Below are 12,606 nucleotides of genomic sequence, written 5' to 3' on the forward strand. Positions count from 1 at the left end.
GATGATTGTGGTTTCATGAGGATTTATAATGTTCACCTCTAATTACATTCAACACACCACTTTAAAGTCAACACATTCAATTCTTTAAAATAATTGCACAATTTATTTGATTTATTTGGCTAAAAACAGTACAGTACAGAAACAGTGTTGTAAAAATGTCTAAAAATCATCAGAAAATAATCAATATTCTACATAACATAGAAGCTGTTAGTACGATATAAAAGTAATGCCTTTACTGTGTCTAATATACCTTTCATGGTTACAGCTAATCACTCTGCTTTATGACTGGTGGATCAGAGAGGCCAGCAGTATGAGCTAGACTGTTGTTTATGGATCTTGCCAGCTTGCCTTGGAAAGGTCACCCTCTGGCCTGTAGACACAGATAAAACATTCATATTAATCTTGCTCTGCACATGAAATTAACAAATTCCAAACTACACACACACACACACACACACACACACACACACACACACACACACACACACACACAACAGCTTCTTAGACCCAGTGCAGGTGGTGGGAGATAGGAGGATGACAACCAAGCTGGCATCCATGCTGGAGAACAGCTCCCATCCCATGCATGAGACTCTGGCAGCACTGGGCAGCTCCTTTAGCGACAGGCTGCTTCACCCCAAGTGTGTGAAGGAGCGGTATCGCAGGTCCTTCCTTCCTGCTGCCGTCAGACTGCACAACCAGCACTGCTCCCAGCGGACCACATACGCACACACTTAACTACACACACATGTTCATGTTCAGGGAATACTATGTGCAATACCCCCCCCATGTGCAATTAAGAGTCTTTTGCTGTAAATAATATTGTTTATTGCTTTTTTAATTCTTATTTATATTGTGTGTATAGTGTAAATTATTTATCCAAATTTTTGTAACTGAGTGTCTTGCTATCCCTTTCTGCTGTCACACTGTGAATTTCCCCACTGCGGGACTAATAAAAGGACTATCTTATTTTATCTTAACAGCTGTTAACACTACAATTTCCCCACTGTGGGACTAATAAAGGATTATCTTATCTACACTATGAACGACTACAAAAAGATTTAAAAAGTTTTGCTAACAACTTGTTATCCAGATATTACATAAAAATGTATGGTTAAAAGATTAGGTCTGGGGTTGCTGCTGCTTACCTGGTACAAGGGGTATTCTGTTTCCAGAGCTTTTCAGGACAATCTCTAGAGGACACAACTCCTCACTGCCAGAACCCTCTGCCTGCTTCCTCACTACAACACTGACTTCCTGTTTCTCCACCAGCCAGTCCAGCTTATTACCGAGGTAGCTCACACCTTTCACACTGAGCACAGCTACGTCATCAGGTATCAGAGGGGCAAAACACAGACAGTCCTTCTGTATCCTACAAAGAAAACAACAGAGCAGTGTCATTACTGTAACACAAGTGGATATGCTTTAAAACACACTTAAAAAAACAACAAAAAAAAGTGTGTCCCTGTGTTTGTACTGTACACGAGTGTGCATGTACTGGCTTGCAAGCATGTCTGTAAAAGTATGCAGGGGTACTTGCCTGATGCCAGTGTACCCAAACAGCATAGCCTGCAAAAATCCACCCATGCCAGTGAGGAAATTGACCGCTCCAGAGCCATCAGATGACTCACTCCATACCTGCATACAGGAGGCTTACATGAAATTCATATCTACTCAAAAACACAAAATACATACACATAACAACAAAAATGCAAATAAAGGAAAAATTAACACAAAAAATCTTATTTGACAGAATATAATATTTCACAGTGCAACAACTTGTGATCCGATCAGTTTGGTAGTGGGTAATAAGAGTAATAAGAGTGTTGTTACAATGCCCCTGTTACTAGCTAGCATAAATAGATAAAGCCTATGCTGGCATACCTGATGCCTATGTTAGTGTAACTGATGCCTTTGCTTCAGTAAAAACAGCATAATATGTATTTTGGTAGGTTATAACCAAAACATATAGCTATGAGCTTTAGTGCAAAAATACAAAATAAACTGGCTCTGAATGCTGAAAGCATCAACTGAAAGATTTTGGACAGATGCTAGGGGAATTGTGGGAAATGTAGTGCCTGTTGTTGTGTGTCCTGCAGCTCTGCTCGGCAATCCAGGATAAAGTGACGTTGTACCGCAGGGATTTTAGTGGGGTTGACCTTACTAGTCAATGCAACCAGAACAGAACTGGCAGTTTGTGTTCTCCTCATAGTGTGTTCACCTGTGCAAATGATGTTGCATTAGCTGCAGCTTGAAAAATGTGGCGGCTGGTTTCAGAGGTTAAAAGCACATGATACATGATAACCATAACCCTTCCAGCTCTGGTAGCATTGAAATATAAGGGGAGTCCAAAACTAGAGAGTGGGAATGGAAATAACTTAATTTAAGGGGGGAAAACTAGGATTTTTGGGGCAATTTTGTGTTTATCCATTTCTATTTAATGAGTCTATCAGATGGATAGGTAGACATATTAGGCGGATGGATAGATAGTGAAAACTACCTGGAAGGGTCCCTGGATGTTTTTGAAGCACTTCTCTAGAAGCTTCTGTGCTTTCTCAGCTTCACCGAGCTCCAACCAACCCACTGCAAACATCCCCTAGTGGTAGGACACACACACACACACACACACACACACACACACACACACGCACACTCTTAACTATAATGCAACACTGTGTTATTCTGAAAGTGCATAAATTTACAAATCACGTCACAGTAGACCTCCCATAGACAACAATGTAATGCCAACACAGTTATCTGCTGACTTTGCAGTTAGGAGAAATGATATGGTATAGGTGTGTTTGTGAACGGTGTATGCTTACCCATGTCATAGCGGGGCCATTTGGGTCAGTGACAGCGGCGTAGCCTTCCAGATCATTCCGTCTGACCTCTGGGCTCATTGAGACACCCAGCGGATAACCTATCAACACGGCATCCGCTTGCTTTACTGGACTTCCTGTAAGAATGTAAACACACAGGCCACCACAGTCAAATAGACTTTGCAGGCAGAATGTACACTATATGGCCAAAAGTTTGTGGACACTCGACCATCATCACCGTTATATGAGCTTGTTGGACATCCCACTGCAAATGCATGGGACTTAATATGAAGTTGGAATATAGAATGCCTCCCTTTGCTACTAAACCAGGATGCTGGAGTGTGTATGTGTGAAAATGAACAAAAGAATTACTACAAAAGAAGCCAAATATCTCACCCTTTCTGTAACCATCAAATTCCGGATGATATTTCAGATCTGAGTCAAAAGGGATTTTGATTTTATCAGCCACCTCCTGCCATGCTGAGGGTGCAGGATGCTGCAGCAGGGTAGCCAACTCCACAGCAAACTGCAGACTGAGAGACAGAAAGAGAAACAGGGGGATGAGGTTGCTTTAAACAAGTGAAGTCTAATGAAGCCTTTTTAGATACACACACTCGGGCATGCACCAGAGAGCACACACACCTGTTCTTGGCCACACTGTTTGTGTACACAGAGTTGTCAACATTGTAGTAGTATTCATCAGGAGGCATCACTCCTGATGGACACATAAGAACATACACACACTGACATGACACCCCTCCAACACCCTACACAATCCCAGCTCTCTCAAACGAAGGCACAGCTTTAGTCTGATTATGACCATACCACTCCACACACCTTTGATATGGTAGCTCTGGTCTTCGGGGTTCCAGGTGACTCGAGACACCCAGTAATCAGCCACGCCCCACACCACTTCACTTCCACGGCCCGCTTTAAACAGCTCAAGGTCCTTTAGAGGATGAAAATGCAGTGATCTTACAGTCTGTCTTTCTGACCAACAGACTCTCTGGATGAAGCACAAGAAGTGTGCTTTAACCCACAAAATCATTAAGGCCTATAGGTGGGCCCACACGTCAGTTCCTTCAGCTATGAACATATTAGTCATAGAAGCTGAATACTGAATAATACATAGTAAGTACTAAACAATTAGTAGTTACTAAATAATACATAGTAGTTACTGAACAAATGAGTTAACAAACAATTTATAGTAGGTACTGAACAAATAGTACTTATAGTATTTAGTGAACAATTAGTAGTTACTTAATTTATAGCAGGTACTGGACAATTAGTAGTTGCTGAATAAATTTTGGTAATTAAAGAACAAATAGTAATTACCTAATACTTAGTAGAGACTGAATCCTTTTTTTAAATTAAGACTCAAGAATAAAGAGTTCAAGGAATTTACACCTGAGTGAGGTGCAGGTATTGCTGGAAGGCGAGGGTTACATCTCCATTAATATGGATCTCCTGCTGTCCATAAATGTCGTCTGGACACACCTCCTGACCTGATACAGCACTCTCCCATGGAAACTTCAAGCCCTAGTAACAAAAATATAAGCAGCAACACATTCACAAGCACAAAAATATACTGTTGTCATGACAAAATACTCATATGTTACATAACATACACATATTTTTTTCATCATGAAAAGTTCACACAATGTAATGGTCAGCTGCAGTTTTTAAAAACAACAAAAGACAAACCACGATGAAACTAATCAGGATAACATGGACACAAGATTTAAACACAGAAGCACACTGACCTTAATCAGTGACCATTCATATACCTTATATCCTTGCTGTTGGGCATTGGCTTTAGCACCTTCTATTGTCCGCACTCTGTAGTCCAGAACAGCTTTGGCCAGTTTAGGGTAAAAAAGTGCAACGCTAGGATACATCCACGTGTCCTAGAGGAGGGGACAGAAAGCCAATAACCATTTATCTGACTAATACAAGACATACAGGGCAGGCAAAGTGCCTAATTTGAAACAAAATGATCTGTATGTAATGCCGGGTTGTCCAGCTCCGATCGTAGAGGACCACAATGATACCCCTGCTCAAATACAATCAAATACAATTCAACTCATCAGTTCATCGGTTAATGAGCAGGGAAATACCCCCCCCCCCAATACCCCCCAGTCCACAGTTGAGTAACCCTGATCCCGAATGTAAACACAGCATAAATTAACTCGAAAAGCTTAAACAATTCTCAAAACATTAGTATGCAGTTATTATGGGGTTGGTATCCCAGATGGTTGCTAAGGGGTTGCTAGGTAGATGCTATGCTGTTAAAAGTGGGAGCTATGCTTTTGCTAGGCAGTTGATATGCTGTTACTTTTTTTCCTTTTTTCTGGTTTACGCCATATTAGCCATGTGGGCTATTTGCATTGGAAGATCATTTCAGTAAAGGATTAATTGGTTTGAAAGTATCTCCCCTGTTAAGTCATGCAAGATTTCTCTAAGTGCTTGTGCTGAATAGAGTTGTTGTTTTATGTCAGTATAGTTTGAACCATTCAAGAGTTATTAGTGTATTTGGGTCAAAGAAGTTCTGCATGTTTGACAGGCTGGTGCTTTATAGCCTTTGATCAGTAACTTATGACTGTCCTATTTGGCGTCTTGCATATTGTTGCTGTTGCAAAAACCTTGTATCTCTGTGTCTGCTGGTTTCACTTTTGGACATCATTTAAATTGGGCAGTTGTCAAAATGACTTACAATCTAAATGTTTACATCGACAAGACGTTTTTTTCCATTTTCTGTAAAGTTGCCATTTTGGAGACAGGGTTTTGGCATGACAGCAATATGTATCCCAGTGGTTTTTCAAGCTGGAGGTCCCCCCCCCCCCATTTTATTTCTGCATGAATGGAGTTGTTCAATGAAGTCTATGTTTCTCCATTTGTAGACAATGTAGAGGCGAGTTTACTTCAATGTTCCTTTAAGCTTCTACTTCTAGTCAATGCTATGGGTCAATAGTTGTTTGAGTCTTGTTGGTCTTTGGACCTGGTTTAGGTGTAGGAATAATTATGGCCTTTCTTGCCATTAGGGTGGTATGTTTCCTGTTGTCCACATTACGCTGCAAACAGCAGACATTTGACCCCTGAGAGATTTAAAGTTTGTCCATTAATAGTGCTGGTTATGTGGTTCTGAACTGTCCAGGTGAGCTGTTTCAGTTCTTGTTGGATATGGATTATCTGTACGTCAGGGAATCAATTTTGTATAGATGAATTGTTTGCAATTACATTTTTGCAACTGAAAATAATGGGCTGAGAGCCAGTCAGGCGCTCTGTTATTGGTCTTATTTTTCTATGGCATATGCAGTTGTTTAGGCAGTTACCCAGTGTTTAGAAATACAGAAAATGTCTACAATACATCCACAAAAGCATGCTGTGACATCATTTACCTTAATATTGCCATGTTGCTCACAGTCTGATGGTCCTGCTTGCCAAGAGCCTTACCTGATCCCAGAACACATGTCCCCAGTAGTCCTGCCCCTGCCCCCCATTGGACAGTCCTCCAGGACTGATGCCCCCAAACGGGCTGGGTTCCTCTTTGAGTGAAGGGAAGGCACTGAGGAGGTAGAACATGCAGCCAATCACAGCTCGACTGAGGGATTCTGGTCCCGCCAGCTCCACCCTGCTGTCCAGCCACAGTTCTGCCCAGGCCCTTAGATGGGAGGTCTGCAGATCACCATGTTCAAAGAGCTCCATGCCAGTGTCGAAACAAGCCTGGACGCTCTCACTGCTCTCTGCAATGGCTAGGACGAAGCCCCAGCGAGACTGACTCTGATCAGGCAGAAGAGTTACAGAGGTGGCCAGTGGGGTCCAGATCAGGTGCACACTGGAACGAGGACCTCCAGGGACCTCTGCAGAAATAGTCTGCCCAAAGATATGCCTGTTGTGGGAAACAGAACTTTATGGTTGCTACAGACTGATCTATATCATGCCAACGCCTACATATGAAATCACACTCGCTTGTACATGTGGGCTTTAATGCCTGTGCTGAAACACACCTCCCTCCTTTGTAGTCAGGAGCATCTTGGAAAGTGATATCATCACTGTATGGCGAGAAGGAACTGTCAAGCATCACTGTGATGGGCTCCTCAGTAGTCCTCTGGCGCTTCAAGAACACCTCCATGACTAGCAGGTTGGGGTACTGCCGGTGTGCGTAAAACAGCTGAGACGCCTGCACACGAGAGGTAAGGACAGAGTGAGTGAATATACCTGTAAGAGAGGAGAAGATCAGAGTTACAGTACAGTACAGTACAGTCAAAGAATTACTCAGGTGTATAGATGGCATGCACTGATGTTTAGACTTTTTTGTTAATCCTATGAAAACAATACAGAATGGCACACTGCACATTACGTGATGGAGTGGGTTGAGGAGCAAAACAGTTCTGAACAACACAATCTCCAGATAGTGTATTGTGTCTGGTCCAACAGCAGTATCACTACGGTCACTTTAAGAGACTTGAAGTTGTCCCATTTACAAGTACTGGTTTTGTCCAAGTGGAAGGTGAGCTGCTCCAGTCCTTGTTGGATATGGACAATCCGGAATTCCAGGAGGCAATTTTGCATTGACAAATTCTTTGCTACGTCTTGAACTTTTGTCCTATCAGCTTCTAGATTTTCATTGTTTCCTTTATAGCTTCATCAGCTTCTTGTTACTATTAAGTAAATATACACTGGTTGCTGTACTGGCACTGTTTTAATGTTGATGAACACAAAAAATGACTCCTAACAAAATAACACAGGATGCCACGCTACACATTAAGTGATGGAGAGGGTTGAGGAGGGTTGAAGGAGTTCTGGTGATGTCCTGAATAACGCAAGCACCAGTACTGAGAGCTTAAGGGACTGTGTTTGGAAACATGAGGGGAAAAAAACAAACCACTATAACAGGTGTGTGGAATTCAGTCAGTTTAGATTATTTCGATTATTTATTATGTAATGTATCATTTAATGCGAGTGAATATCAAGTGTGTGTGTCCACTGTTATTATGCATACCTGTGTGTGTGTCCAGAGTGTATGTGTGATTTCCCTCCTCCTCTGTCCTCATCTTGACGGCCAATGGACATGGTATATCAGCGCGGTGACAGGCTCCTTTCTCTCCGTTATAAACTCCACCCATATGCATAACCGTCCAAAACACTCTCCAGCCCAGCCGTCCGTTGGCCAGCGGAGGCAGGAACCGGGGGTCAGAGGGAAGTGTGTCAGTGGAGAAGATATAGGGGTCAATAGGGTTGGATGTCATCCTTAAGCTGCGCTGTCCACTGTGGAAAGAAAAATATGCATCTTTAATAAGTTGCTCAGACCAGGTTCTTGAACAAGCACGTATCCAATCAGACAACCAGATTAACATCCGATTTTCCTTTAAACCCCAATCACAGCATCAGCCCAGTCAGACATGACCTGTTCAAAGCAAGAGAGCTAGTGTCTCGCTTTCGATCTCTCACACCGACTTACATGCAACTGTGTAGAAGCTACAGCTTTCTAATTCTGCACTGTAAGAAACGGTTCATCAGCTGAACGGCAACAAAAAGGACAAGGTAACCAACCTAATTAGTTTTATTCACCTGTGAAAAACTATGATAAATATAATCCTACATATTTTACATTAATGCAAAGCTCAAAATGCTTTTTTTTGTCTGATTAAGAAGATGAAGAAGAGCAGCAGTTGTCCATTCAGGAGGGAAAATGAAGGTCAGTGACAACAAGAATGAGGTTCTTCCAGATGTTCCAGACAGTTGGAGACTCCACTTTACAGATGATTTGAATGCAGTCGTTTAAATGAATGTCTGAACTCTGCTGATGTGTGTGTTTGCAGTATTTGTGCTGGAATACTTTCATGAAAACCTCTGGTATGGTTTTCTGCTGTTTATGGTTTACTTCAGCACTGGTGCTGGGGTAAGTAAAGACTCCAAAGTACCTATAATTCACTGTATGTTCAGTAACTGAATAGATCAGATTGACTGAAGAGAGGCTTAATATAAAGAAGGAAGCATTTGACGTATAACTGATCTGCAGATCAGATGACCCTGCAGTAAAGCCTGCTCCTTCTTTAGTAGCTTTATTAGTAGGGATATTTGTGTGAAGAACATTTTTAAACGTAAAAGAAGTGGATTGCAAAGGTTATTTACAGATATATGCTTTTTTGTGGAACCACATGGTTCTTATTTGGCATCGTTCAAAGAACCCTGTGTAGCACCTTCATTTCCAGGAGTGCATTAGAAAGTACCCCAACGCACACGAGCAGTTTCCCAGCTTCCAAAACTGATCCAGAAGCTGATCAGTCCATTATCATTGTGTGAACACACCTCTCCTCAGAAACTGAGAAATGACGAGCAGCTGAGTTACAGCTATAGCTACAGCTGACTGGAGCTAAGGCGCGTTAAAAAGCTGAGGTAACTCAGCCGAGAGCTGAAAAGTACACGGTAGAAACGGATACTTGCAAGATCAGAGTTCGTGTCAGATGAAGCTGTGCTGCTGGTCCATCAGGCCTCTCGCAGTTTTGTGTACAGTTCGCTGCAGATGAATGGAAAGGCCTAGGCGGAAAAGAAACTTTAGCCTCTCTCAACTACTGAACTGAGGGGAGGTGAGGGCGGTCCTGGAGGCGGGGAGTCGTCTTCCTGCATGGCTGGTCTGGGATCAGATGACTTCCTCCACACCTTCTCCTCAGCTGTTATGAGGGAAAGGGGCAGAGCTGCTCTGAGACCTGCGCTGTTTTTACTGCAGGCGATTCTTTGATGAATCCAGCTCAAATAACAGTCAGTAGACCGCCAGGGCCTGCAGTGACTGACTGGTCACATGACGAGCAGAGGACAGTGGTGTAATGGTCACTTTCCTCTGTGAAACACACAGGACACAGGACTATTATATGTTACATTGCAGCTTTATGCTTTTCTTAAAACGGGGGCACTTTTCAGAATTAAAAAAAAAAAAAAAAATTATTTAAACCCACAACATGAAGTATACAATGCTCCTAAAGATAATAAACATGCTTATAATACTAAAATCTTTATTAAATATTAAAAACATGGGAGCTACTTTTGTACCACCCCATCACAGACAATATGTAGGCTACAGCATTTGAGTAGTAATACATGAAATACATTTAAATAAAATATTTTCCTACTACTTAAATGTGTTTGTTTTTTTTCTTATTATTCAAAGTATGAATTAGACATTTCAATGCCCTTAGATACACGGACTGTATTATTGGCATGATCTGTATTACCATTACAGAGGTTAACTGATCCTCAGTGGTGAGTTGATTGCTCTGTACCACTTTCCAGAGTCGTTGTCCCCCTCTGGCATCAATGGCCTGTGGGGCACCACTGTTATGCCATTCTGGGTACTCCTTCACTACAGCGGCTCTAGAATATCCCACAAAGTTAGTGGTTTCCAAGATGCTACCACCCTTCATATATAGGTACCCTATTATAGTGTCCTTTGCCGTTGATGACTGTTTTGCACTCTGCGACAACTGACTGGTGTGCTCGCCCAAGACGAGTTTTTTCCAAGCCGGGGGTGGCTATGATATTCTGATATGACTGTGACAGTGGGCGAAGGCTGGAAGAATCTCAGGAACTGCTAACCTTCATGAGATTTTCTGTTGATGTTTAAATGGGTTGAGGCCTGGTGAGTATAAAGGCCATAACATACGATTTACATATTCGTCATGTTTAACAGATCCACTGGATCCCTCACTGTAAGGTTCACGCTTTCAGGCATGTTCTGTTCTCTGGGTGATGGCCACACATGTACCTGGTTACATACAATCAAATTCCTCCTAACATACTGCACAGCAACGTATTGTGCAGCAATATCCAAACTCAGACAGTTTATCTACGAGTGTTTTTGGTTGCAAGTAGGGAATAATAGATTGTGCTGCTCCTTCACTTGATCAAAGTCCAGAACATGTGGATCATTACGCTGTGACAAGGCTAAATCCAACAAAACTTGTAAACAAAGCGGCAGCTAATAATGGTTAATCTGTGACTAGGAACACATGACACTTCTGCTGATGTCTGGACATCAGATTTCATGATGTTGCTTTATAAAGAGGATATGTGTCCAAGTATTACTTATATAGTTCATAGTTCTTCTGGTGTTGATGCCATAACCTGCAATTCTGGGTCTCTCTATTGTGAAACTGTGTGGAATTACTCATTTAATATCCTGAGCTGGGCCAAGTCCTCCAAAAGCACCTCATCTTAACTGGTAGAGAGAGTGTTCAGAGTAATGCCTGCTTGGCCATTTAGCAATCACCTTTGTGTTTGGGTGGTAATTGTTGGTGCACATATTTTCAAGCTTCGCGGAGCTCTGATCAAAATTCAGCTCCTAGAAACTCTGGGGATTCAAGGTTTCATCAGACAACCAATGAAAATTCAGCCCTCATTGCAAATACACAGTGGTTTCAGTCTGGTATCAATCCAGTGGAGCTCACCCCAGGGCCTCCAGCTTGTCCCATTCCAACTCCAGCGTGCAATCCACTAAATGAGCATTGCACTACTGAAACTATAGACTATGGACATACATTTTTTCATTTTCTTATACCCTGTGTGCCACCATTACAACTTATCATGTCATTATAATGTGGAAACAAAGTGGCAGGCAAAAGTTTGGGCACCCCTGGTACTTTTTGTCAATTTTCTTCTTTGTCAACATCAAACTAAAAAAAGAAAGAAAGACAGAAAGAAAAGGGTTGTGTTGCATTTACTGCTCTTCTGAGGTCTAATCACAGATTTTTTAAATAATAATTCGTAATGTCCAGCTCAGGGACTGTGAGGGCAAAGGCAGAAACTTTGGCTTCCGCCTCTCGAGAATTGTTAAGGTATGTTTAGGATCAATATCCTGCTCACTATTAAAAGCATGAGTTTCTAGTAGAAGGAACTGATTCAAAACCAGCATATTCAAGAAGCCATATGATACCTTCTGTAAAAATAGAGGATGATTAAAATGGGCTAGCTTCTACATTGTTGTAATAAATAACTGAAGAACATTTAGGTGGTCTTCTTCTAAGTCAACTTCAATGAAACTGTGGAGGAACCCTTTTCCTTCTAAAAACCTTTTCTTGAAGAACCTCCAAAAGTTCCTCAAGAACGTATACTTTTAACAGTGTAGAAGCTATACCCTTTTTATGCTGCTTCAACATGCTGGTTTTGAATCAGGTCCCTTCTACCAGTGAAATGTTCACTGTGCCATTGGATGCAACAGAAGCCCAAAGCATCATCGATCCACCTTCTTCTCACTGAAATTCTGTGGTGAGGACAGGAATACCTATACTTTCGCAGGCAGAAATAGACTCACCGATCTATCTATTACATTTTAGATGTGACCAGTTAAAATGATTCAACAGATGCAGACACTTGTGGATCGTTTCTCCAAAATGTCTTCAGTTTAGATCTTCGGGCCTTTTAATGGCTTGATTTCTCTGACCAGAACCAGCCACCATTGGAGTCATATGTAATATAGTGGTTCATCTGGGTTTGATTCAGTGATTTCTTTTCCTGACCAGTAGATTCTTAAGTTCAAAGGCCTGAGTGGTTTTCCTCTCTTCTGTTGTTGTTGTTTCTTTTTTTGGTCAGCTTTCGCATCCATAAACACACACAATCCCACTAACCAAATTTCATTTATTTATTTATTTTAAAAGAGCATCTGGGTACTAGAAACAGGTGTGCTGGTTTAGGTTGAGGCCTACACTCCACAGACTCCTAGATGCTATTACACACGTGGAGACACACACACACTCTCGCCCTTTCACTCGCAGGCCTCCAGATGGTGCTCTGACAC

The 12,606-nt window shown here is 41.8% G+C and overlaps 1 protein-coding gene across 1 annotated transcript; it reads right to left on the reverse strand.

The window, feature by feature from the left end:
* Window positions 1-80: 80 nt before the first annotated feature.
* On the reverse strand, window positions 81-9,408 carry pgghg (protein-glucosylgalactosylhydroxylysine glucosidase). Its single transcript, XM_072672325.1, has 14 exons — window positions 9,264-9,408; window positions 7,819-8,084; window positions 6,824-7,034; window positions 6,270-6,705; window positions 4,604-4,723; window positions 4,224-4,355; window positions 3,654-3,765; window positions 3,459-3,531; window positions 3,213-3,349; window positions 2,820-2,953; window positions 2,498-2,593; window positions 1,538-1,635; window positions 1,146-1,369; window positions 81-370 (listed from the first exon to the last, which is right to left on the reverse strand). The coding sequence occupies exons 2-14, from the start codon at window positions 8,063-8,065 to the stop codon at window positions 294-296; spliced, it is 2,097 nt and encodes a 698-aa protein (XP_072528426.1). The 5' UTR covers window positions 8,066-8,084; window positions 9,264-9,408; the 3' UTR covers window positions 81-293.
* Between the last annotated feature and the right edge of the window lie 3,198 nt (window positions 9,409-12,606).

The sequence above is a fragment of the Salminus brasiliensis genome, chromosome 2 (genome assembly GCF_030463535.1).
Source record: "Salminus brasiliensis chromosome 2, fSalBra1.hap2, whole genome shotgun sequence".
NCBI lineage: Eukaryota > Metazoa > Chordata > Actinopteri > Characiformes > Bryconidae > Salminus > Salminus brasiliensis.